Here is a 27,693-nt window from a genome sequence, read left to right as displayed (position 1 = left end):
ACAGGGCAAGCAGCCTTTCTCTGCATGGCCATGAGCTGATTCAAATGAGGGAAACACAGGGAATAAATAGGGTTGTTGTATATTGTCAAGTTCATCCACATCGGCGGGAAAGAGGAGACCGACCGTACTAACCAGTTCTTATTGCACATTCAGGTTGTCTGGAACCATAACCAATCAGGTAACTTCTTATGGCTTGGGGGCGGTATTGAGTAGCTTGGATGAACACGGTGCCCAGAGTAAACTACCTGCTACTCAGTCCCAGAAGCTACGATATGCATATTATTAGTCGATTTGGATAGAAAACACTCCAAAACTGTTTGAATGATGATTGTGAGAACTCATATGGGAGGCAAAGACCTGAGAAAAAATTAAACCATGAAGTGGGAAATCTGAGGTTTGTAGTTTTTCAACTCTTTGCCTATCCAAGATAGTGTAAATTTGGTCCGATTGCATTTCATAAGGCTTCCACTAGATGTCAAGTCTTTAGAACCTTGTTTGATGCTTCTACTGTGAAGGAGGAGAGAATGAGAACTGATTAAGAGGTCTGCCAGAAGGCCATGAGCTCATTCAGGCACACTCCTGTGAGAGGTAGCTGCGTTCCATTGCATTTCAATTCTCCGGTTGAAATATTATTGAAGATTTATGTTAGAAACATCCTAAAGATTGATTCTATGCATCGTTTGACATGTTTTAATAAATCTAATGGAATTTTTTTAGTTTTCGTCTGGCCTGCGCGTCATGAATTTGGATTTGTGAACAAAAAGGAGGTATTTGGAAATAAATGATGGACTTTATCGTACAAAACAAACATTTACTGTGGAACTGGGATTCCTGGGAGTGCATTCTGATGATCATCAAAGGTAAGTGAATATTTATAATGCTATTTCTGACTTCTGTTGACTCGAACATGGCAGATGTCTATGTGGCTTGTTTTGGTCTCTGAGCGCTGTACTCAGATTATAGCATGGTGTTCTTTTTCGGTAAAGCTTTTTTGAAATCTGACAAAGACGTTTATCTAAAGTTCCATGCATAACTCTTGTATCAATGTTTATTATGAGTATTTCTGTAAGTTGATGTGGCTCTGCAAAATCACCGGATGTTTTGGAAGCAAAACATTACTGAACAATGTAAACTGAGATTTTTGGATATAAATATGAACTTTATCAAACAAAGCATACATGTATTGTGTAACATGAAGTCCTATGAGTGTCATCTGATGAAGATCATCAAAGGTTAGTGATTAATTTGTTCTATATTTCTGCTTTTTGTGACTCCTGTGTTTCTCTGTGACTAGATACTGACCTAACATAATCAGACGGTGTGCTTTCGTCGTGAAGCCTTTTTGAAATTGGACACTGTGGTGGGATAAACAACAACTATATCTTTAAAATGGTGTAAAATACTTGTATGTTTGAGGAATTTTAATTATGAGATTTCTGTTTGAATTTGGTGCCCTGCACTTTCACTGGCTGTTGTCATATCGATCTCGTTAACTGGATCTCAGCCATAAGAACTTAAAACATGTCTACAACCAGGCTAATTTTTCCCGTCCACCATATGCTGTTTTGGGGCTCTGTTTTTTCTTCAGGAATAAACTTTAGGCCCTAGTTATAACATGTGTGTCCTACCAGTGCTTCATGTCAGTGTGTTTCCTCTGTCTCTTGTTGCTGTGACACAGTAGAGTTTTGATAATGCTATATTCCTGTCTTTCACCTTCTTAGGGTAAAGAGCAGGAGCACACGTTTGTGTTCCGTATGGACCACCCCAAGGCCTGTAAGCACCTGTGGAAGTGTGCTGTGGAACACCATGCTTTCTTCCGGCTCCGCGGCCCGGTCCAGAAAGGATCAGCACGCTCCGGGTTCATACGCATGGGATCACGTTTCCGCTACAGGTAGCTACTGAACAGCGTGTGTGCGCTCTGCTTAGCGTTTGCTCTGCTTAGTGTTTGCTCTGCTTAGCGTTTGCTCTGCTTAGCATGCGCTCTGCTTAGTGTTTGCTCTGCTTAGTGTTTGCTCTGCTTAGTGTTTGCTCTGCTTAGTGTTTGCTCTGCTTAGTGTTTGCTCTGCTTAGTGTTTGCTCTGCTTAGTGTTTGCTCTGCTTAGTGTTTGCTCTGCTTAGCGTTTGCTCTGCTTAGCGTTTGCTCTGCTTAGCGTTTGCTCTGCTTAGCGTTTGCTCTGCTTAGCGTTTGCTCTGCTTAGCGTTTGCTCTGCTTAGCGTTTGCTCTGCTTAGCGTTTGCTCTGCTTAGCGTTTGCTCTGCTTAGCGTTTGCTCTGCTTAGCGTTTGCTCTGCTTAGCGTTCGCTCTGCTTAGCGTTCGCTCTGCTTAGCGTTCGCTCTGCTTAGCGCTCGCTCTGCTTAGCGCTCGCTCTGCTTAGCGCGTGCTCTGCTTAGCGTTCGCTCTGCTTAGCGTTCGCTCTGCTTAGTGTACGTCTAACTGGATTCAGTCCACACTACACAAGTCTCCACACAATTTTTATAATGCATGTTTCATCAGCTTATTAAAATTCCAACAATTTGCACACACGACAAATCCTCAGATTATAATTTTAATAGGACTCAACCCACCATATGCTCTCATTAAGCTGACTGTGCCTAATGAAACTCGCTAAACGTCCAACATTCACCTTGGTCCGTTGTGTAATAATATGTAAACCACGCACTGCTAAAGCAGCAACTGCATGCTCTCTCTGGGGCCTTGTTATTTCAAGGTGGGGTGTTTCTAGTTGGCTGGTTACAGAGTTCAGCAGGGGTCAGTCCCGTGTCACAACACCTTGTCGAGGAGTTGAGATCTGAATGCCACCCTGGGGGTATGAGGGAGGGGACTGGTGCACCCTCTGTGTTTATTTTTCTTCTGGAGTACCCCATCAGTGGTTACTACAACACTGATTCTCTGTCTACTCAACTCTAGTACTTGGCAATATTCCATATGGCCTGGTGTGTTTCCATCCTGACCATGTGGCCTGACCAGTCAAAACTCTGGACTCAACGTAAACCATTCTCATCGATTTAAGGAATCTTATCGCTTGCTGTTTTCATGTAGTCTTTTCTGCCTCTATCTGAAGTTTCTTCCACAACTGAACTTGACTCCAATAACCCTCTTTTTCCTCATTACAACCATTACAATTACATGTGTTTGAATTCATGCTTTCTCTTCAGCTGGATCTAGCTTAGGATTTTCATTATGTAATTCCCTTTGTGGATCCTGAGCCCCAACAGAAGTTCCAGTCGTTATCTGAATCAGTCCTGGTGGTCTGATTGCAAGGGAGGTCTAACCTCCCTATCTCTGCCTGTTTTCAGTTTACGCTGGGCACTCACTGCCTAAATGTCCCCTGCCTGCTGGTGGGTTGGTTGGGTTCGCTCTCATTCCCCCTCCCTGTGTATTGATCTGGGTTGCATTCACTAGGAAAGAAACCAAATTAAATGGGGAGGGGATTACCTGAACTTGTCCAAAATTAAAGGCTTGTTTACCTCTTCCCTTTGCAAACCATCTTGCTATGGTGTGCACTAATGTATATGACCCTGTTGTCCCCAGTGGGAAGACTGAGTACCAGACCACCAAGGGCAACAAAGCCAGGAGGTCTGCATCGTTTGAGAGGAGGCCCAGCCGACGCTACTCCAGGAGGACCATGATGAACCGGGGTGGGTGGAAACATGTTTTATACAGTACACAGTATAATATACTGCTTATGGGTCTTTCTATAAGCTAGTGAGGATTTCCTACACCGGACAACTTGTTACAACTGTTGATAAGTCATTTATAATAATTAGCCAATACTTCTTAAGGTCATTCCATGAATATATAAGAGGGGCTCATTACTATATTCTATACAATTCAAGAGTGGATTTAAAGCCTGTTTAACCCTTTTGTCATTTGGTGTCCAGCTATTTTTTTGAATGACAGTCAAATGATGAACTGATTTTGTGATAGCGCTGATTTTAGTGAGGAATGTTCAAAATATTTTGATATCATTCGTTATGCAGGTGAAGATTTTGTGAGCGATGTGGCCACTTGTTTGTTTCCTGCCGCTTCAATTGAATGGTTTTGCTCTACTCTGTTGCGGTTACACCGCTAAGTACACGTGGAACTGCATGAAAATCCTTTTGATTTTGTTACAAACTTTTTTGAAACGTTTATCCCAGTGTTACACACCGGCTACATTATTTAAAGAAATACATCATACCTGACTCATTTTTATGTTCTTTTTTTATTATTATTTATTTATGTTCTTTTTTTATTATTTCCCAGGAGCCAACAAGCCCCAAGAGTAAGTACTTTTATTTTTTCAAGAACTGGATATTTGGAATGGGCACTGATCAGTGAGTAATCTCTTCCTCTAGCTGTTTGTTATGAATATCTCTCCTCTGTCGTTGTAAGACTTGACTCATCCCAGCGTGATTAACATAACACACACACAGAGTGAGAGACGCGCGTACACACAAACTATATCAGAGTTCTTCACACAGTCTGTACCCCTCTGGTGTGTAACCTCCTCCAGACTTGCCTTGCGAGTCTTTATCTCTCCTGTGTGCTGGGGGAGGCGAGCACTGGTTATCATCACAACCACACATAGTATAGAGTGAGGACTGCGAGAGCTGTCTGCCACAAGAAGTTCTTGCTCTCTGTACAGTGTGTGATCAGTGTGCATTGTTTTATTCCCAAGATTTCTTTGTGTATGTGTGTGCTGCTGTGCTCTTTCAGGAAGTTACCTTTTTTACATAGCAACAGCAATTGTGAGTGAAATGTGTACATGTAGAAGCCTAAGTCTTTTTGTCTTAGTTTTTCTCCAATTGTATTCATTTATTTAACTCTTATTTAACTAGGCAAGTCAGTTAAGAACAAATTATTATTTACAAAGATGGCCAAACCCGGACAACGCTGGGTCAATTGTGCTCCGCCCTATGGGACTCCCAATCACGGCAAGTTGTGATACAGCCTGGAATCGAACCAGGGTCTGTAATGAGATGCACTGCCTGTGCTACTCGGGAACACCCAAATTATTACTATTAGGGAAGGGTGGTAGGGTTAGGGGGAAATAATAAAGGAAAATATATAGTTATATAGTTGAAGTTTACATACACTTAGGTTGGAGTCATTAACTTGTTTTTCAACCACTCCATAAGTTTCTTGTTAACAAACTATAGTTTTGGCAATTCGGTTAGGACATCTACTTTGTACATGAAGCAAGTAATTATTCCAACAATTGTTTACAGACAGATTATTTAACTTGTATTTCACTATCACAATTCCAGTGGGTCGGAAGTTTACATACACTCAGTTGAATGTGCCTTTAAACAGCTTGGGAAATTCCAGAAAATGTCATGGCTTTAGAAGCTTCTGATAGGCTAATTGGCATAATTTGAGTCATTGGAGGTGTACCTGTGGATGTATTTCAAATCCGACCTTCAAACTCAGTGCCTCTTTGCTTGACATCATAGGAAAATCAAAATAAATCAGCCAAGACCTCAGAAAACAAATTGTAGACCTCCACCAGTCTGGTTCATACTTGGGAGCAATTTCCAAACGCCTGAAGGTACCACGTTCATCTGTACAAACAATAGTGCGCAAGTATAAACACGATGGGAACACGCAGCCGTCATACCGCTCAGGAAGGAGACACGTTCTGTCTCCTAGAGATTAACGTACTTTGGTGTGAGAAAGTGCAAATCAATCTCAGAACAGCAGCAAAGGACCTTGTGAAGATGCTGGAGGAAACCGGTACAAAAGTATCTATATCCACAGTAAAACGAGTCCTATATTGACAACCTGAAAGGCCACTCAGCAAGGAAGAATCCACTGCTCCAAAACGGTTTGTAATTGCTCATGGGGACAAAGATCATACTTTTTGGAGACATGTCAGAAGAAGACCATCCCAACTGTGAAGCACAGGGGTGGCAGCATCATGTTGTGGGGGTGCTTTGCTGCAGGAGGGACTAGTGCACTTCACAAAATAGATGGCATCATGAGGATTTTAAAATTATGTGAATATATTGAAGCAACATCTCAAGACATCAGTCAGGAAGTTAAAGCTTGGTTGCAAATGGGTCTTCAAAATGGACAATGAACCCTCAAAATGGACAATGACCCCAAATTTGTGGCAAAATGGCTTAAGATCAACAAAGTCAAGGTATTAGAGTGGCCATCACAAAGCCCTGACCATCACAAAGCCATGATCTCAATCCTATAGACTATTTGTGGGCAGAACTGAAAAAGCGTGTGTGGCAAGGAGGCCTACAAACCTGACTCAGTTACACCACCTCTGTCAGGAGGAATGGGCCAAAATTCACCCGACTTATTGTGGGAAGCTTGTGGAAGACTACCTGAAATGTTTGACCCAAGTTAAACAATTTAAAGGCAATGCTACCAAATACTAATTGAGTGTACGTATGTATACTTCTGGGAATGTGATGAAATAAATAATTCTCTCTATTATTTATATATATTATATATATGGGGGATTGGAAATGATGCAGACAATTACATTCATAGAAGCCACCATCTATATGAACCATCTATCCCACCAAAGAAAAGCATTGGGAATATGTCATGGAGGGAAGTGGTAGGCCTAATTTATAGAACACAATCAGCCTGACATCCTCTTCTCACCAATCATCATGTTATCATGCATCAGGGTTATACAGTGCCTTCAGAAAGTATTCAGACCCCTTGACTTTTTCCACATTTTGTTAAGTTACAGCCTTATTCTGAGATGGATGAAATAAAAACAATTCCTCAGCAATCCACACACAATTCCCCATAATGACTAACTAAAAAAGTTTTTTTAGAAATGTTGCACATTAAAAAATATATAAGTATTCTGACCCTTTGATATAAGACTTGAAATTGAGCTCAGGTGCATCCTGTTTTCATTGTTCAAACTTGAAATGTTTCTACAACTTGATTGGAGTCCACCTGTGGTAAATTAAATTGATTGGACATGATTTGGAAAGGCACACACCTGTCTATGTAAGGTCCAATAGTTGACAGTGTATGTCAGAGCAAAAACCAAGAGGTCTAAGGAGTTGTCCGTAGATCTCCGAGACAGGATTGTGTCAAGGCACAAATCTGGGGAAGTGTACCAGCAAGGAAGGTCCCCAAGAAAAGTGACCTCCATCATTCTTAAATGAAAGATGTTTGGATCCACCAAGAGTCTTCCTTGAGCTGGCCGCCAGGCCAAACTGAGCAATCGGGGGAGAAGGGCCTTGGTCAGGGAACCCGATGGTCACTCTGACAGAGCTCCAGAGTTCCTATGTGGAGACGGGAGAACCTTCCAGAAGGACAATCAATCAGGCCTTTATGGTAGAGTGGCCAGACGGATGCCGCCACTCAGTAAAAGGCACATGATAGCCCACTTGGAGTATGCCAAAAGGCACCTAAAGGACTCTGACCATAAAAAACAAGATTCTCTGGTCTGATGACACCAAGATTGAACTCTTTGGCCTGAATTCCAAGTGTCACGCCTGGAGGAAACTATCTTGCATTACTCATCTCGTATGCGTATACTGTATCTTATACCATCTATTGTGTCTTGCCTTTGCCTCTCGGTCATCGCTCATCTTTATATGTACATATTGTTATTCCATCCCTTTGGATTTTTGTGTAGCTGTTGTGGAATTGTTAGATATTACTACACTGTCAGAGTTAGAAGCACAAGCATTTTGCTACACTCGCACTAATATCTGCTAACCAAATTTGTGACCTATGAATTTGATTTAGATTTTTATTTATTTTTTACCTGGCACCATCTCTACGGTGACGCATGGTGGTGGCAGCGTCATGCTGTGGGGATGTTTTTCAGAGGCAGGGACTCGGAGACCAGTCAAGATTGAGTCAAATATGAATGGAGCAATGTACAGAGTGATCCTTGATGAAAACCAGCTCCAGAGTGCTCGGGACCTCAGACTGGGGCGAAGGTTCATCTTCCAGCAGGACAACGACCCGAAGCAAACAGCCAGGACAACGCAGGAGTAGCTTCGGGACATGTCTCAATGTCCTTGAGTGTCCCAGCCAGAGCACCGACTTGACCTGATCGAACATCTCTGGAGAGACCTGAAAATAGCTGTGCAGAGGCCCTCCCCATCCAACCTGACAGAGTTTAAGAAGGTCTGCAGAGAAGAATGGGAGAAAATCCCCAAATACAGGTGTGCTAAGCTTGTAGCGTCATACCCAAGAAGACTTGAGGCTTTAATCACTGCCAAAGGTGCATAAACAAAGTACTGAGTAAGGGTTCTGGATACTTATGTAAATGTGATTTATTTTTTATAAATTAGCAAACATTCTAGCAACCTGTTTTTGCTTTGTCATTATGGGGCATTGGGGTGGCAATTTAATCCATTTTAGAATGCTGTAACCTAATTGTGAAAAAAGTCATGGAGTCAATACTTTCCGAAGGCATTGTCATGTGACAATTACATAGTCATGACATCATTGCTAACTAAATACTGTGATTGATAATGCTCACTTCACGTTGATTGTCATGGCGACGAGTGATTAATCAAAGGCATAGCGCTCTGTGACATTGCATGCCAAAAACATGGGTCCTCTATAGCAGCCTTGACATTGCAGCCATGTTTTATAGTGTTAGAAAAGTGTGATGTGATATGCTTCAAGGTTATCAACGTAAGCTCTTAAGGCTGAAAGGTTAAAGGGTTACGCTGTTAAAACAATATGACCATTTACTGTTTCAGTGAATGCTCTCTCTCGTCTCCCACCTCTCTCCTCTCTTTACCAGTCACAACAATGGAGTGAACCCCAACAAAGACACTAAGGTATGTTGTGTTTCTTGAACCCGACTGAGACTAGTTTCCCAAACACATTAAGCCTGGTCTTGGACTGGGAAGTACTTTCTATGGAGAACTTTAAATTGAAAATGCTTTTTATTCTAGAACGAGGCATAATCTGTGTTTGGGAAATTGTCCTTTGGACTCCCACCCATGATCCAATGTCCTAACCCCTGTCCCTCTGTTTCTCTCCCAGCCACTCCACATCAGAAGCCCCTGGTCTCTTCCTGTGGTCAGCCCTGCTCCCTCAGTCTCCACCAGCAGCCCCATGGAAATCGAAACCCTCCCGAGGAGTCCTGGCGGTGGCCAATCAGAGAAGAGGTGAGCCACTCGCTGTTCTAATGCCATAAGAGCGTTACGCTGCCTAATCTGTCCATCCTGCTGTCACTTGGTAGTGCGTGGTTGACAAGGAGCTTGCATCCCAAATCACACCCTGTTCCTATATAGTGCACTGCTTTTCATCTGGGTCCTTTTTTCTTTTTTTTGTCACATACACTGGAAAGGTGCAATGAAATGTTGTTTTACTGGGTCAGCCATAGTAGTATGGTGCCCCTGGAGAAAATGTGGGTTAAGTGCCTTGCTCAAAGGCACATCAATAGGTTTTTCACCTTATCGGCTCATTTATTCGAACCAGCGACCTTTCGGTTACTGTCCCAACGCTCTGACTTCTAGGCTATCTGCATGCCCAAAAGTAGAGGGAATAGGGTGCCATTTGGGATGCACATAAAGGCTATGCCTAGTGCCTGTTCTGCCTAGAGCCTGCTCTGCTCTGGGGGGACAGCTAGTGACCAGACAGATACCTGGGCCGTGTTCATTCTGCAACAATTGGAGGAAATTGGACTGCAACAGGAGTGGGACGACCTGGACTTGTTCAATAAGAAACAGACATTTTTGTTTTCACTTGAAAAAAAAAATTGAAAAGTTTTTCATTGCATGTCCTAATGAACATGGCCATGGCCGCATTATGCACATCCTGGAGCTCTCAGGAAGTAGGGTGGTGGTGGTTTTGTGTGAGTGTCTGTGTATATATGGGGTACAGTGAGTGACTAGAATGTGAATGGTGTGCATGTTTGGCAGTTTGCTCTGACACTGAGCAGATGGCTAGTGGTGGTAGTCCTGCTACTGCTGCATTGCTGGTGGCCGTGGCCCCCGCTGGCTTGGCAACAACAAACTCTCTCTTCTAAGAAATACCTCATCCCTTTCCTCAACCCCCCCTCTCTCTTCTAAATGTTATCCCCAGAGGATTACTGTGCAATGAAAGGGGGTCTGATTTAACTTCCTGAAATGTCTGCATTTCCTGTATTTGGTTGACTTTGAAGCTGTTCTCTTTTACGTAAATTCAACATTTTAAAGCTCTACTTTTTGTTCTAGTATGATGATGTACTGAAACCAAACAGGCCTTTTCTTAAGGCAAGGTATGTACCCTCCAAGTTATCTGTAGATTTGCTTCATCCAATCAATTTCTCTGGGCATTCTGGGTCCTATGATTCAGGACTGGTGACTGTCTCTCCTGCGGTAAACAAATAATCTTCCATCCATGGTAATGGTTGCTCTCTCTGCATTGATCCTCTCTTCAATACCAACCCAATCAGTGTGGACATCAGCAATGCCAATACTCTGGTGGGCTTTTTCCATGACCACCACTTGTTGTGGTCTACTAATGCTACTTCTACTCCCTTTTTGTAAGTGAAATTACATTTTGCTCCCTGTTATTGTCTCAGTACCTGGCTGGGATGCACTACATGACCAGAAATATGTGGATACCTGCTCAAACATGTAATTCCAAAATCATAGGCATTAGTGGAGTTGAACAGGGAGGTTCGGTTGATAAGTGTTTTAATTTGACTATTTTCCTGTCCTGCTAAGCATTCAAAATGTTACGAGTACTTTTGGATGTCAAGGAAAATGTATGGAGTAAAAAGACAATATTTTCTTAAGGAATATAGTCAAAAATATAAAAACTACAGATCCCCAAAAAATACTTACGTATAAATACTTTAAAGTAATAACTTAAGGACTTTGCACCACTGCTCTTCTGGGAAGGCTTTCCACTAGATGTTGGAAGAGTGTTGCGGGGAGTTGCATCCATTCAGCCACGAGCATTAGTGAGATCCGGCACTGATGTTGTGGGAGATTAGGCCTGGCTCACTGTCGGCGTTCCAGATTCATCCGTCGGACTGCCAGATGGTGAAGCGTGATTCATCACTCCAGAGAACACGTTTCCACTGCTCCAGAGTCCAATGGCGGCGAGCTTTACACCATTCCAGTCTGACACTTGGCAGGGTGCATGGTGATCTTAGGCTTGTGTACGACTGCTCTAAGATAGTAATATAGCGACGATTGAGGAAAGATAAATGTCAGCCCCGGCCTATAATAGCTTAATTCAATCTTTGTGCATATTTCATGAATCGCTCGATGTCAACAGGCGATTCGAATTTAAAGTTTACTGAAGGCCTGGAGATCTCTTCAGAATCACTTTCAAGGCACTGAGGTGATCAGGTCAGGTGGTGGAAACTGAAATCCTCCTGTGATCTAGGCTAATTCACCATCAGTGGTAACTAGCAGGCCTAACGTCAGTTCTGTGTACATGCATGTAGCCTAAAGTGCCATAGGAAAGTATTCAGACCCCTTGAATTATTTTTTTAATTTCCCCCTCATCAATCTACACACAATACCCCATAATTTTTTATTTATTTTATATTACCTTTATTTAACTAGGCAAGTCAGTTAAGGACTGTTTTCAATGACGGCCTAGGAACAGTGGGTTAACTGCCTGTTCAGGGGCAGAACGACAGATTTGTACCTTGTCAGCTCGGGGGTTTGAACTTGCAACCTTTCGGTTAGTAGTCCAACGCTCTAACCACTATGCTACCCTGCCGCCCCGGCAGCGTTCAGAACCTTTACTGAGTACTTTGTTGAAGCACCTTTGGCATCAATTACAGCATTGAGTCTTCTTGTGTATGGCACTACAAGCTTGTCACACCTGTATTTGAGGAGTTTCTCCCATTCCTCTCTGCAGATCCTCAAGCTCTGTCAGGTTGGCGTGAGAGTGTTGCTGCACAGCTATTTTCAGGTCTCTCCACAGATGTTCGATCAGGTTCAAGTTTGGGCTCTGGCAGGGCTACTCAAGGACATGCAGAGACTTGTCCCGAAAGCCACTACAATCGTTGTCTTGGCTGTGTGCTTAAGGTCGTTATCCTGTTGGAATGTGAACCTTCACCCTAGTCTGAGGTCCTGAGCACTCTGGAGCAGGTTTTCATCAAGGATCTCTCTCTACTTTGCACCGTTCATCTTTGCCTCGATCCTGACTAGTCTCCCAGTCCCTGCCTCTGAAAAACATCCCCACAGCATTATGGTGACACTTGGCATTCAGGCCAAAGTGTTCAATCTTGGTGTCATCAGACCAGAGAATCTTATTTCTCATGGTCAGTCTTTAGGTGCCTTTTGGCAAACTCCAAGCGGGCTGTTATGTGCCTTTTTACTGAGGAGTGGCTTCTATCTGGCCACTCTACCATAAATGCCTGATTGATTGTCCTTCTGGAAGGTTCTCCCATCTCCACGTAAGCATTCTGGAGCTCTGTCAGAGTGACGATCGGGATTCACCTCCCTGACCATGTCCCTTCTCTCCCGATTGCTCAGTTAGGCCGCCCAGACAGCCAGCTCTAGGAAGAGTCTAGGTGGTTACAAACTTCTTCCATTTAAGAATGATGAGGCCACTGTGTTCTTGGGGACCTTCAATGCAGCATAAATGTTTTGGTACCCTTCCCCAGATCTGTGCCTCGACACAATCCTGTCTCGTAGCTCTACGGACAATTCCTTCTACCTCATGGCTTGGTTTTTGCATTGTCAACTGTGGGACTTAATATAGACAGGTGTGCCTTTCCAAATCATGTCCAGTCAATTGAATTTACCACAGGTGGACTCCAATATGAAGGATGATCAATAGAAACCGGATGCACAGGATGTAATTTGCAAACATTTTAATTTGTTTTCACTTTGTCATTTGAAATTGATAGGAAATTATAATTTCATCCATTTTAGAATAAGGCTGTAAAATGAAGGGGAGGAGATGGCATGAAGAATTTTTTTTTTTAAGCATTGAGATATGAATGGTGTGTGTGCCTTTCAGAGGGTGACCTGGACAAGACAAAATATTTAAATGTATTTGAACTAGTTATGGTCGTAAGTGCCAGGCACACCGGTTGTCAAGAACTGCTGCTGCGGCTTTCAGGCTCAACATATTCCCAGTTTCCCGTGCAAGTCAGTTATGCTATTTTCAGGTCTCTCCACAGATGATGTGCCTAGTTAAATAAATAAAACGTGACACAACTGTGGGAGTCAGCATGGACCAGTGTCCTGTGGAACGCTTTCAACACCTTGTGGAGTTCCATGCCCTGACCAATTGAGGCTGTTCTGAGGGCAAAATGGGGGTGCAACTCAATATTAGGAAGGGGTTCTTAATGTTTTATACACTCGGTGTATGTATATGTCGCCTATTACACCTCTGACTGAAGCAAGGTTTTCAATGGGATTGTATAGTAAGGAGATTCAGAAATGCTTTTTAATGGCGACTAAGTAGTAGAATTTCAGTATTTTAGATCAGTCAGTGAAATTATTTACTGGTAAATGCGATACCTTCAATTTAATGTGTCCTAACAGCAGCTGTGGCCATAGCACAGTGGAAGGTGGGGAATTCAAATGAATAAATGAGGCAGTGATTTGGCTGGAGCTCTGACGTAACACTGCATCTGATCATGTTTTTCGACCAGGACCGGAGCACAGCCTTTAAGGACTAGTATCATGACTAAGGGTTTCAGAGGTTCAAATTTGTTTCAGGGGGTTTTGTTCCTTCCTGTAATTTCGATAATCTCTTGTATTTATTCATGTTGAGAATTTGTTTGTTCACTTACTGCCAATTAAGTCGACCTGCTAGACACATTCCTTAAGTTCTTTGCTGACTGCTTGGTGCTCCTGGCTTTACTTTGGAAGATATTCAAGATAATGTTGTTGAGGATTCACAAGTAAGTAAGTAATTAGATGTAGGAAAGGGCCTGTGTTAAGTTTGCAAGCCCTAAGAAATGGAGTCTTACAGAAGCATAGGAGTTGCAATGAATTTGGTCAGGTTAAATCCCCATCACCCCAACCCAACCGGTGGTTGATTCTGCATACTACCCTCAATTGACCCTCTTCTCTCACCCTCAATTCACCTGCACCGCCCACTCACTCATCTGCCTGCTTTTCCACTAACCTAACCAATGCATGACAACGCTTCTGCATGCCAACACAGCAAGCACATTTGTAGCTCGCTAGCTACAGTCGCTCCATGTTTGCTTCAGCCTGGTTTTAGTTTATTTAATGTCAAACTGTCCAACATGTCTCTGTTTGACGTGTTATGTCACCTGACTCCCCTTCTGTTTTCCTGTTACCTCTTTGACCTCAGTTTCCCACTCAATTATACACGTCATCCACCTTCTATAGTACTGGAAACATGTTATGAATTCAAACCCCTAACATAAGCCGGGTTAATATAGCACCACCGGCATGCAATTATTTAGCTTCTCTAGAGGTTAGCCTAATGTCTGGGTATTAAGAATGTAGTATTTCCCCATTTTTGAGTTGACTGAAGTGCTTGTTATGCGGCATGAGAAACGCTGTTCACTCACATTGAGTTTGTAAGACTGTCCACATTGGTAGATGTATTCTGTCATTTGCTATGCAGTGCTTCCATTCCACTGACCTAGTTATGATGGTAACACGCACTCTAAAGGATGAGTAGATTGATCATATCTCCTTTAGATCGTAATGGAGTGATATGTCACAATATCATGGTTGTGAAGGATGCAGGGACTTTCCATCAATTCAGAGGTTAATTTCGGTCTTTTCAACAGCAATGGTGACCGTGTCATTGTTTCCCAACTCATTCTCAATGCTTGTCGTAATACTATCATGTATAGAAAGGCTAGCTTCAGGACATCCAGTTGACCTCTGTCTTGTACTTCATCACATAGTTTGTGGAAAGAATAGTCACACACAGGGGATAGATAGTCACTGAACACCTAATACACCAAGGCAGGTTAAGTCCTATTCTGTACGTTCTGCTATATTTCTCCTCTCCCTCTCTATTCCACACTCCTCTTTTTGACTTTTACAATCCTCCCATCTTGTGTTAACCGTGCTATACCTCCTCACCCTCTTTTCCTTCAACTTTCTGTCCAGGCCGCTCCCCCCTCTCACCACCCAATGCTGACCCTCTCCTTCTCCTCCTGGAGGTGGGTGGGCGGACACCACTGGACCTTGTCACAACCTTTCCCCTGTCTCACCCACATGTCTCACTAGGACCCTAGCCTAATCTTCAACAAGAAACAGACCAGACAGAGCTCTCTGGCTCTGCGCCCGGGTGACGCCACACTACCTGGATTTGTTTACTCCCTCGTATACCACCTCCTCACTCAACCACTGAAATGCATCACACCCCTCCCCAGTGACACTGTCCAGGGCTGGCAAGAAAGATTGACAATAACCAGCCTGTTGACAAGAGGCAAGAGGAGAGAGCATGAACCCACTGGACCACTGTTCTGTTCCATTATAGACAGACATCCATCTCTCTGAAGAATGACTTTATTATCCAGGGATATGAAATGTTCCTTTTTGGCCTTCACTGCCCCAAGCAGTTGGTTTTATCTGTTTTATTTCATATGGCTGTCTTTGTCTAGTCTTAATCATCCAAATATTTGATTTAACCCACATTTTATGAGTGATTTTTATCTATGTTGGTATGTTTTATGGATCTGCACACATTTCTAATGTTTAAATCTTGCCTTTTCTGTGTTGAATTAATGCACAAATTATGAATACAGATAGATGGAATAAAAACTTCTAACAGTGTGTTGTTAGTTCCTAGCTGGTTAATTTGAATGTTCTCTAGTATTTCTATATGTTGATACTGGTACTTTCACAGCTCTACCAATGAAGATTTATTTTAAATTAGCTTCCTGTTTACATTGTCATGTGACCAAATATTGTCTCTGTATTGTACTTTGAGACCTTTGATAATGAATAGCATCTCCTTGTGACTAGGCAGTTTATGGTTTCAGTGTACTCATTGCTTTTTTATTTTTTGAATATTTTTATTATGAGTTCTGTTTGGCTGAAATATGGTCACGCTGATCCCTGTGGGCTAATTATTAGCAGCAGACAGCATGTTCTTTACCATGAGGGAGGGAGCGAAGGTGTCTCTAAGAAAACTGAAACCAGTTCTATCAAAGCCTCTTCCAGCCTGTAATCTCACTGCAGTCACTTATGGAATGTGACTCACTAGCTAGTACACCTCCCCCACTCTATACTCCCTCTACCCCTCCAACACTCCTCTCATTCCTGTCTCCCTTTCCCTCCCAAACTGTGAGAGAGATTTGTATGAATGAGGCCCATGTCATCTAACATGATGCCTGGTGTGTCAGGTCTACATGTCTTAAGGCAGTATGTGTGGTAATATTCTTCTCAGCATTCATCAGGTCTTTGTCCTCCGGCTGCAGCCCGAGTGTAAGCTACAGTCTACCCTGCCGGAGTTTAGCAACAAACGTTTCATGTCACAATTCCAGGTCCCCTTTGATGGAAGAAACATGCTATTTTGTCATTCCCATACAGTGTATTCTTACTTGTGCTAATTTGAGGGCTGATCAAGCAACTGTTGAGTTACAATCGTAGTTATGGATATGGGGGCATTTCTTTCATCCATTTTTAGTTGAGTAGGATCCAGGGTGCTGAGCCTCATGCACTGTCAGTATGACAAACTCTTCAGTCTTTGTCTTCCAGAGTGTTCAGGTAAGTCATTCTCATGTTAAGGCCCTGACTTTTTCCTGCTCAGTCACATGGCCAGGAAAAACCTCTGTCCCCTATATGTTGGTGAATCAATGTGTGTTTCTGTCTATCCTCATGTCCTGTCCTCTCCCCCCTGCAGCATGCCACTACCCCTCGTAGCTGATCTGCTGGAGACGTGCGTTGATGATGTCATCCGGACGCCTGTTCCCATGGCGACGGCAGGCCTCCCTGAGGAGGCGGGGCCAAGCATGGCAGCCTCCGCCTCCAGCCTCACGGCAGACGACACAGTCTCTCTTGCTGGTGAACTTACACACACACACACACACACACACACACACACACACACCGACAATAGTCATGCAAATACTAAGCTTATTGTAGGTAACCGTAGTAGTTACAACCTCCATTAAAAAGTACTCCCCCTTGCAAATGAAGTTGTTGTGAAGTTGTTGTATAATGTTAAAAAGAAGAGAACTGCCTTGTGAATATCCTGTGAATATCTTTTGTAATTGGAGGCTAAGTACACCAGAAACCGTTAAAAAATATATATATATGTTGAAAGTTACGAATGGGACTGAAATGTTTTCAATAGTTAGATTTTCTCTGTGTGCTCCACAAGGACTGGTGTTGGTATGTGTGCTGTGAGTAAAGACTGTTTGTGTTTCTCCCACAGAGGCGGCAGCGCGGCTGAAGCAGCTGGAACTGGACAGTGCCCCACTCCCTGTCCCTTCCAGAGCTAATGTCAATCTCAACATGAACAACCAGGTCAGTGCACTGAGCTGGGTGTGGGAGAGGAAAAGAGCAAATGGAAGGGCGGATATATTCTGCATGCCCTCTGTGCTCAAATACACAGCGACATGCATACTGGGTACATACACTCTTGGACTCATGCACACATTACCGGGAACACACACACCACACTCTAAAGGGGACAAAGCCTGCTTAATGTCACTCACGCGAGCAGCGCTGCATTGTAACGTATGGGAACGGGAGCCGAGAGCTGCATGGACAGTCTCTGGTGGGAGTGGGACAGTTTGTCAAAACAAAAGCATATGTGTGATATTTGATTTTGTAGGTAAGGGCAGGGGGTTTTCCACTAGTTTTAGGGTCCCATATGCTGAGGCAAACAGTAGGTCACTATGACAGGCTAATGTATATAGACACAATGGCAGACAGGGAGCACCCCAGTAGGGAGTGGGTGGGACTGGGGTGGCGAGCCATTGTATGCCAAGGGGGGCAGTGTATTTGACTGCTCATAACAAAGCTATTGGTAATTTAAAGATGTTTACTAAAGCGTGACACTTCCTCATGTGTGTATATTAGGAAGGTATGGCTAGTTTTAGGTACTCGTTTTTGACTCAGGTTCACAAATAAGCATTTTCTGAAATAGTTGCCGCCCCAATGTGGAAGGTCAGACGAGATGTGAAGCTCAACTTCCTGCCTCCTCTCAGCCTATCTGACCTCTCGTCTGTAAGGTTACTATATTTATTTATCCAGATGGAGGTGGAAGGCAAAGGAGACCTTTTATTGAACTAGGCAAGTCAGTTAAGAACAAATTCTTATTTACAATGACAGCCTAGGAACAGTGGGTTAACTGCCTTGTTCAGGGGCAGAACAACAGATTTTTACCTTGTCAGCTCGGGGATTCGATCTAGCAACCTTTCAGTTACCGGCCCAACTCTCTAACCACTAGGCTACCTGCCAACATAACTACAACCTTTCCATTGTCCGTCTGTGTGTTTGTCTGGGTGTTTTGTGTGCATGTGAAATCCCCCCCTCCCCCACACACACACAGGAGGACGTGGTGAAGCTCACAGAGAAGTGTCTGAACAGTGTAGGCAGCAGCCCTGTGCTCGCTCCACTGCGCCCCCCAGAGGACCTGAAGAGCAACATCCTTAAAGCTCAGGCAGAGGCTGCTCTCAAGGTACTTTACTGGACTCTTGCACTCTGTCTGTGGACACTCAGAAATGATATTGGGTCAACATCGAAATTGCATAGGGATGCTTTGGATTCTTAGATGTAAATGGGGGTGTGTTGTATAAGTGCTGTAAACCCTTGGATTTTGGATACTGCTGCAATTTTATCTTTGAAGGACACGCAACCAGGCATATTGATTCTTGTAGCCCTCTCCTCGATGTACTGATGTTCTGTATGTTATAGGGATCGCTGGAGGAGCACGTTGTGATCGGAGACAAGAACACCAACCTACAGGAAGCATCAGCCAGGTGAGTGAGGTCACAAAGACAGTATGGTTGTGTTCCTAGTGTCTACCCTTCACGCAGATATGTGGAGTGTTTCACTCCACCTTATGCATTAAGAGCATTGGACGACCAGACTTTATTGTACATTATTTGATGAGAAAGGAAACACCTATCTTGGAATGATGGGTGCAGGTAGCCCAGCAGGAACTTTGGGCCAGTAAGAAAAGTCACTGGTTCGAATTCCAGAGCCGGCCAGGGGGAAAATCTGTGCCCTTGAGCAAAGCAGGGGGCACCCTCATCACTCTGGATAAGAGAGTCTGCTAAATGGCTAAAATGTAAATGGGATGTCCCTGAGCTACCCCCAACACTCCACAGCCATTAGTCCATTAGCGGCTAGAATATTAAGCATAAATTAGCATAAATTCTGTTATGACAATAATCCCTGAATCAACAGCTCATTCCCCGGGGATGACAATTTATCTGTGGGGCGGGACTCTTGTGGTTGATACAGTAGTGGTTCTTCCAGAAGCTATTCTAAAGTGATTTTGTATGGAGGTGAAGAATATAGGCTGACCACACAGCTCGTGTCGCGTGCGTTGTAAAATACATTTAGAAATCTGTTATTCAATTATTGCATGTTATTCAATTATCGCGAGCGTCTGCGTTGCCAAGGGCTAAAATAGAACTCCTTTCTATTTCTGACGCAGATCGCGCTGCAAGTCCTGCCTCTCCCATCCTCCTCATTAGTTTATAGATTAGCAGGTACCCACGTGCCATCTCCTCATTGGTTATACTCACATGGGTGATTGAAAGACTAACTATGTTGCCGGTCAGTGTAGTAATACTATGGAAGTTTAGATGCCAATCATCATATAAGTTCAGATGAAGATGAAAAAGATAAGATGAAAAAGCCTGGAAGGAGGAGAGATGACTAGAAACGATTCGGTTGGCCGTTTTATGTGTGGATTAATTGGTGGAGTAGAGGACCTTGTGCATTTCAGGTAAAATAACAACTCAATGTTTATATCCCAGGACAAATTAGCAAGCAACAGCAAGCTAGCTAAATGGGACAAATTAGCTAGCAAGTGGAAGCTAACGAGCTAAATTGCCATAAATGTTTAATGCTTTTCGACCAGTTCCCAAATTAATGTAATTGGTTCAGAGTTTATTTTGATATTTTAACCTGCGTGTCGTGATCACGTTTGGTGTAGGGGAACAAAATAAACGTATGCACGATGGCGCACGCGCGCAGCCGGGTTTGGGTTCCGTGTTAGTCTGAAAGAGCTCAAACCTAACACTTCAAAGCAAACAATGTGCACAACAACAAGAATCGATGCAGCTTGTGTGTCCAGTGTGACTCGCCAAACTGAAACTGTGACTCTCATTGAAAATCTCAAATAGCCTATACAAACAGGGAATGTTGAATGTTAGGTTGAGTGTTGGTGTGGTATAGATCTGTCCAAATGTCCACTGCTCGTCTGTCCCAGGCTGAAGGTGCGTAGTGGGCGTATGGGCAGCAACTCATCCCTGGCTCTGACTGGACGTCCTGAGAGACATGAGTCATGGGACCTGCTCAAACCCACACTGCTGACCAATGCTGGGCCCAGGTGAGACTGCCATTTCAAAGTTTTGTAGGTTTTTTTTGGGGGTCAATGTGTTCTTGTTTAATTCTTCTTGAAGTGCCTTTGATGGTTCCTATGGGATGCTTATCGCCCTGTGTAAAATTATGTATGCATAGGAGATGGAGGGAGGGAGTGGGCCACACCCAGATTAGAGGGGGCCACCTGTCCCGTGTTCTCCCTGCCACAAGGTACCACAAGGCAGCCTCAGGACAACAGCTCCATCTGAGAGAATCATTTGAGGAGATATACTGTATATTACCTCGTAGTGTAAAGGGGAAATCTAGGACTGGAGTTGGAAAACACGGTGGTAAGCTACTAGGCTATAAGTCGCAGAACTCAAGACAAAGCTGTTGTTTTTACACAGCTCTTTGCTGCCTTCTGGAGGAGAATGGGAGTCATGTGTGCCCATGTCACATGACTAAATTCTGCCTTGATACATGTCTTAGCGGTGTGCATCTTTCCCTTTTCAAGACTATTCGATTTGTATGTAGATACATGGGCTCCGATACATGTTAGTTTGTAACCATCGTGTTTGTGAGAGTCATTTTTCCATGGAGGGGTCATTATGGTATCTAGGCCAAACCGTTTGATTATGTGAGAACGATTTTCAAGATGTCAACTTTCACTGCAGATGCGGAATTCCGACATCAACTGATGCAGTGGATTGAGAAGCATCCAATGCAACAACCAGTTTTTTTAAATCTAGTTTAAACTGCCAGATTTGAATGGGGATTGCTTATGCTTATTAGATTTCCGCGGGGCGTGGACAAATCGACTCTGGGAGGTTAAGTGTTTGAGCTAGTAATGTATCCATATTTAATCGTTTACAAATTAGCTATTAGCTACAGAGGTAGCAAAACTGTACTTCAACTCTATGATACTCCCCCACTTAACATACTGCTTGACTAGTTGGGCCCAAGCTTGCTGTACAACATTAAAACCTATTCAGTCTGTCTACAAACAGGCTCTCAAAGTGCTTGATAGGAAGCCCAATAGCCATCATCATTGTCACATCCTTAGAAAGCATGAGCTCTTCAGTTGGGAAAGTCTTGTGCAATACACCGACGCATGTCTTGTATTCAAGATCCTTAATGGCCTGGCTCCCCCTCCACTGAATATTTTTGTTAAACAGAAAACCCAGACATATGGCAGCAGATCCACAAGGTCTGCCATGAGAGGTGACTGTATAGTTCCCCTAAGGAAAAGCACCTTTAGTAAATCTGCATTCTCTGTGAGAGCTTCCCATGTCTGGAATACACTGCCATCAGACACACATAACTGCACCACATATCACACTTTCACAAAATGCTTGAAGACATGGCTGAAGGTCAATCAGATTTGTGAACATGGTCCCTAGCTGTGTGTTGCCGCTTTCCATGTTGTCTGTTGTCTGTAGCTTGTGAGGTGTGGAAACACTTTGTTGCTTTTATGAATTTTGTCTTGCTGCTTTTTGTTCTATGTTGCTCTGTCTGTATGCTACGTCTTGCTTGTCCTATGTTGCTCTGTCTGTATGCTATGTCTTGCTTGTCCTATGTTGCTATGTTTTGCTTGTTCTATGTTGCTATTGTCTATATTGTAATTGTTTTTAATAACCTGCCCAGGGACTGCGGTTGAAAATTAGCCGGCTGGCTAAAACCGGCACTTTTACTGAAACGTTGATTAATGTGCACTGTCCCTGTAAAAATAAAAAATAAACTCAAACTCAAACATAGCTAGGGTTGCAAAATTACCAGTACATTTTCAAAGTTACTGGTATCAGTCATTTTGGTAATTAACAACAAATATTTGGCAGTTATGAATACTTTGGTAAGTTATACTTGAATAACTTTAAAATGTAGTATTAAATTTGTATACATGTCCATGAGTTTCTAGTAGATAGAAAATAGCCTACCAGTAATTAATGACTAAAGAATTTAATCAACAATGGCATTATTTTCTATTACTCTGCAACTCTTCCAACTATTGACTTTTTCACAACTGCCACCAGTTTGACGCCAAAACATTGACAGCACATACATACACTGCTCAAAAAAATAAAGGGAACACTAAAATAACACATCCTAGATCTGAATGAATGAAATATTCTTATTAAATGCATTTTTCTTTACATCGTTAAATGTGCTGACAACAAAATCACACAAAAATTATCAATGGAAATCAAATTTATCAAGCCATGGAGGTCTGGATTTGGAGTCACTCAAAATTATAGTGGAAAACCACACTACAGGCTGATCCAACTTTTATGTAATGTCCTTAAAACAAGTCAAAATGAGGCTCAGTAGTGTGTGTGGCCTCCACGTGCCTGTATGACCTCCCTACAACGCCTGGGCATGCTCCTGATGAGGTGGTGGATGGTCTCCTGAGGGATCTCCTCCCAAAACTGGACTAAAGCATCCGCCAACTCCTGGACAGTCTGTGGTGCAACGTGGCGTTGGTGGATGGAGCGAGACATGATGTCCCAGATGTGCTCAATTGGATTCAGGTCTGGGGAATGGGCGGGCCAGTCCATAGCATCAATGCCTTCCTCTTGCAGGAACTGCTGACACACTCCAGCCACATGAGGTCTAGCATTGTCTTGCATTAGGAGGAACCCAGGGCCAACTGCACCAGCATATGGTCTCACAAGGGGTCTGAGGATCTCATCTCGGTACCTAATGGCAGTCAGGCTACCTCTGGCGAGCACATGGAGGGCTGTGCGGCCCCCCAAAGAAATGCCACCCCACACCATGACTGACCCACCATCAAACCAGTCATGCTGGAGGATGTTGCAGGCAGCAAAATGTTCTCCACGGCGTCTCCAGACTCTGTCACGTTTGTCACGTGCTCAGTGTGAACCTGCTTTCATCTGTGAAGAGCAAAGGGTGCCAGTGGCGACATTGCCAATCTTGGTGTTCTCTGGCAAATGCCAAACGTCCTGCACGGTGTTGGGCTGTAAGCACAACCCCCACCTGTGGACGTCGGGCCCTCATACCACCCTCATGGAGTCTGTTTCTGACCGTTTGAGCAGACACATGCACATTTGTGGCCTGCTGGAGGTCATCCTGCTGCAGGGCTCTGTCAGTGCTCCTCCTGCTCCTCCTTGCGCAAAGGCGGAGGTAGCGGTCCTGCTGCTGGGTTGTTTCCCTCCTACGGCCTCCTCTACGTCTCCTGATGTACTGGCCTGTCTCCTGGTAGTGCCTCCATGCTCTGGACACTACGCTGACAGACACAGCAAACCTTCTTGCCACAGCTCGCATTGATGTCCCATTCTGGATGAGCTGCACTACCTGAGCCACTTGTGTGGGTTGTAGACTCCGTCTCATGCTACCACTAGAGTGAAAGCACCGCCAGCATTCAAAAGTGACCAAAACATCAGCCAGGAAGCATAGGAACTGAGAAGTGGTCTGTCTGGTCACCACCTGCAGAACCACTCCTTTATTGGGGGTGTCTTGCTAATTGCCTATAATTTCCACCTGTTGTCTATTCCATTTGCACAACAGCATGTGAAATGTATTGTCAATCAGTGTTGCTTCCTAAGTGGACAGTTTGATTTCACAGAAGTGTGATTGATTTGGAGTTACATTGTGTTGTTTAAGTGTTCCCTTTATTTTTTTGAGCAGTGTATAGTAAAATAAATGTGTACTATATATATATATATGGATATTTTATGCTGAAACCCTCATATTAAACACCAATGGTATTCACGAAGATGGTTTATTTGTTTTACAGCTTTGTCATTCTGTTTTATTTCCATAATTAAATAAGATTATTTCCTATATTTTACACACAAGAGAGCCAGAGATAATTAGACACCTGTGATAATCTGTAGTATCCAAAAAAGGCCACTATGTCATTTTATGAACTTCTAAATTAACCTTTAAAGTTACCAGAAATCTGAACGTTTCCAGTTATACCCTCCTTTTGCAACGCTAGACAAAGCCAATGAATATATAGCAAAACTTTGGATTTCACACCCATCTCAAAATTAAATGCTATTGACCGTTTGGAAGTTTATTTAGAGCTTATTTTCTCCTTCCGCAATGCAGTGTGCCTCGCAAATTGCTGTCCTCGTTATGAAATTATTAACTTGACCCTGTGTATCTAATAATGACCATATACACTGACTGTTTAAAGCAACTATTGCTGATGGTGAACCTGAACAATCACAAAATCAATTGTAAGCCCCATTCAGCAGGTATAGCAAGATGAGTCATCTCCAGCAGCTTGCTTTTATTTATTTTCAACAGCAAATTACAGGTTGACACTACTAATAAAGCCTAATATCGCGCAAACCATTTTAGCATATGAATGTTGGAAGTGCCATGCAGATGTGCAAGATCATGAACAGGCCACCTAGCTCGTATTGGTCAGCGCATGAAGCTGTTTGACCAGGCTACTGATATTGCCCGGGGTTGTTCGTCATGCAAAAGGTCTTGCAGATCAGTGACTGTCAACACAGCTTAGTTTGACGCTGAAGGAGAGGATGCATCAGTTGTCACAAAAGATGATGTAATTTTCAAAAGGTAGAAAGAATGTAATATGAGCAAAACACATTGATTCGTTAAGTTTTGAGTCAATTTTCTAACAGACGCCTGCTACATTTTTGATCAGTTTGGGGTTCACGGACCGATGCACGCATGTCTTAAAGATTTGAATCGTGGACGGATGCGTATCGGTGAATCGTTTACATCCATGTCTTTGCATATTAAGCACATGTCTAGGATTTTATTTCCATTGAAAATGTGCACGTTAGCCTAGCATTATAAAGAAATGAAAAACACTTATCCATCTCTTGTTTCTCTGTTGTCTTCAGTGTTGAGATGGTGACTGCGGATCTCATGCCGTCAGCAACCATGATGGCTGCTGAAATACTTAACGAAGGACTGCCGTCAAAGGTTTCAAATTTAAGCTGTGTTTTGCTTTACCAGTTTCTCGCTTGCGTTGCATACATTAAAACACATCTGAATGCACATAAATAATTGTATGTAATTTGTGTGAATGTGTGAGCTGTTAACATAGCCGTTGGCTTGTCGCTACGCAGGCCAAACCAGAGGAGCTGGAGATGCCACCGCTGCCAGTCCCGCTGAGTGATAACCTGATAGATTTCTCAGATCCAACCCCAGTAGTAAGTCTCTAGACCCCATCTGCCATAAAATAACCCTCACTGACTCATGTTTTAGCTACTGTAGCTGAATGCAGTTGTCCACAACAGTCAAGACCGAATAATAAACCAGTGTCTTGAAATTTCTATCACAATTGAGTTCATAGGCCTGCAGTATGTTGACAGGTGTGGCACTGTGACTATAACTCTTGAACGTGGATCCCTTGTAGTTACCACCAGCACCAGTGCAATCTAAGTCCATGATATCACCTCGCTGGATCGTCCCTGCTGCAGTGAGTACTGGTGTCTTCTGGGCTTTAGTGCTCCTGTCTGTCTTTAGTCTGTTCATGATGGACTGACCTCTGGGCCTAAGTATGTCTGTCTTTTTAGTCTGTCTGTCCATAATCCATCCCTCATAGAGACTGACCCAGTCCACTTTCCTTCTCCTCCCATTCTAATGCAGCCGCCCACTGCCATCTTTACTAACGGCCTCCTTGACCCCTCTGCCAAGACCGCCGCCCCTCTCCAACCTGAAGGGGGGGCTATTGCCCCAACCCTGCACCCCCATCTGTTCTCTCAAACTCACAATGTGATTGCCACAAGGTAAATCAATCATGACACATCATCATCGCTGCCTTGTCCTAGTGCTGTTTTGATCATCTCATCTGGACATTGTGTTCATGGCAGCTAGTCTTAGTTGCTATGCGCTTTTCGCACCATGTCATATGCTATGTTTAGTATGCTGTGTAGAGAGTAGACCAAATAATTCCCCTTGTTATTAATGGAAGCTTGTTGTGTTTAACATCCCCATTGCCTTAATTATGTTCCTGATGAGCTTTCATATCTTGTTCTAATAACATGGTGAAGGCTGGAGCTTGATTATTGACTTTATACTACTTCTCTGCACAAGATATGAAGTTTGGTTATACTGCTGAATGAACTCTGTTCGTTAGGATTAATGTTGTGGACTCTAGAAGGTAGTAGGCTTTCTGGGTTTGCCATTTTTACAATTACAAAAAAGCAGCGCTCGCGTCAAGTAAGTTGTAGCATTTCACTGTTAGGTCTACTACACCTGTTGTATTCGGCGCATTTGACAAATACAATGTGATTTGATTTCTGCTGCAGCCAGGTCTCCTGAAACAATATACGTAGGATGATGGATATGCACTTTCTCATTTTGGTTTCTCATTACGTTGTGTTCTCTTTCATCCCATTATACTGGTTAGCAATACAATATTACTGTTCTACTAGAATATTACTATTATACATGACTGTATGTTGTGCACACTGAAAGGTAGGAGTTCCGGGCTTTTCATTGTGTTCTCCTCTCACCAGCATTGCTGCCCAGGTACCCAAGAAGGACGGCACAAAGCCCAAAGGTCTGTTGACCACTGAGCTCTGAGAGGGAATCAGGCGGGCTAGCTTCTGCCCTGCTCACAACAATTATGTCCTATTCCTGGCATTCCCAAACTAGTGGGCTACTTCCCACCCTTAACACAAGATTAATATTTTACTGCATTTCCAAAACTGGGGAAAGTTCCTGCCCTAGTTACAACCAGAAACTCCTCCTATGGCATTCCCAAACAATTCCCAAACCAGCTGCAATCATGAAATTGGATTATTGGAATTCTTTCTTACTACAGTCCAGTTTGGAGAAGTATTTATTTCATTCTTTTTTTTTTCTATTTTAGTACTTTAGTTGTGTCACTGGTCCTCTCATAAGCATTCCTAATGACCTACACAGTGCACACAGCGTTCTTTTAGATATGTTTATAGCAGGAAGGGACTGCAATAAATGCTGAGAGCTAAGGAAGAGGACAAAGCAAAGATGACCATGTCTGACTGGACTCTGAGACAATTTTGACACCCTTTGGCATTGGGTACATTCCTGTGTTCAGCACACCACCTCCACACAGCCCATTCAGGGAGATGATCTGTCAACCTGAGGCTGCCTACCTGGATGAAGAACCACTGTATCAAAGAACCTAGCCTCATCACTGTACCTCAAACTGCTGAATTAAATTGGAGCACTGGACCTGGACTCTTGATAGGATGGGCAATGACTTTCTACTGACATTTTACTTTTTTAAATATAATTTTGTCCTGTTTTTTCCCCTTTTGCTTTTTTTAAGTGAGTTGTATTGATCAAGCGCCAGCATTTAGTGTTCGGTTAGGACCTGGCTTTCACTAGAATG

At 43.2% G+C, this 27,693-nt stretch overlaps 1 protein-coding gene across 4 annotated transcripts in view; it reads left to right on the top strand.

The window, feature by feature from the left end:
- LOC118366970 (band 4.1-like protein 5) overlaps positions 1 to 27,693 on the top strand; it is a 46,843-nt gene that overhangs the window by 17,854 nt on the left and 1,296 nt on the right. For 3 of the 4 annotated variants that reach the window (XM_035749847.2, XM_035749846.2, XM_035749845.2), the window contains exons 12-26: positions 1,722 to 1,891; positions 3,532 to 3,638; positions 4,246 to 4,264; positions 8,729 to 8,765; positions 8,974 to 9,098; positions 16,735 to 16,895; positions 17,269 to 17,360; positions 18,391 to 18,519; positions 18,756 to 18,820; positions 20,284 to 20,403; positions 25,211 to 25,292; positions 25,439 to 25,522; positions 25,729 to 25,791; positions 25,962 to 26,101; positions 26,834 to 27,693. The exon at positions 26,834 to 27,693 is cut by the window's right edge and continues 1,296 nt beyond it. In XM_035749847.2, the coding sequence (XP_035605740.1) occupies positions 1,722 to 1,891; positions 3,532 to 3,638; positions 4,246 to 4,264; positions 8,729 to 8,765; positions 8,974 to 9,098; positions 16,735 to 16,895; positions 17,269 to 17,360; positions 18,391 to 18,519; positions 18,756 to 18,820; positions 20,284 to 20,403; positions 25,211 to 25,292; positions 25,439 to 25,522; positions 25,729 to 25,791; positions 25,962 to 26,101; positions 26,834 to 26,900 (1,461 nt within the window). In that variant the 3' untranslated portion in view covers positions 26,901 to 27,693. The remainder of the gene's footprint in view (positions 1 to 1,721; positions 1,892 to 3,531; positions 3,639 to 4,245; positions 4,265 to 8,728; positions 8,766 to 8,973; positions 9,099 to 16,734; positions 16,896 to 17,268; positions 17,361 to 18,390; positions 18,520 to 18,755; positions 18,821 to 20,283; positions 20,404 to 25,210; positions 25,293 to 25,438; positions 25,523 to 25,728; positions 25,792 to 25,961; positions 26,102 to 26,833) is intronic. The other variant, XM_035749848.2, reaches the window with a different exon arrangement.

Source organism: Oncorhynchus keta, chromosome 34, assembly GCF_023373465.1.
Source record: "Oncorhynchus keta strain PuntledgeMale-10-30-2019 chromosome 34, Oket_V2, whole genome shotgun sequence".
NCBI lineage: Eukaryota > Metazoa > Chordata > Actinopteri > Salmoniformes > Salmonidae > Oncorhynchus > Oncorhynchus keta.
This window is presented reverse-complemented; position numbering and strand designations above follow the sequence as displayed.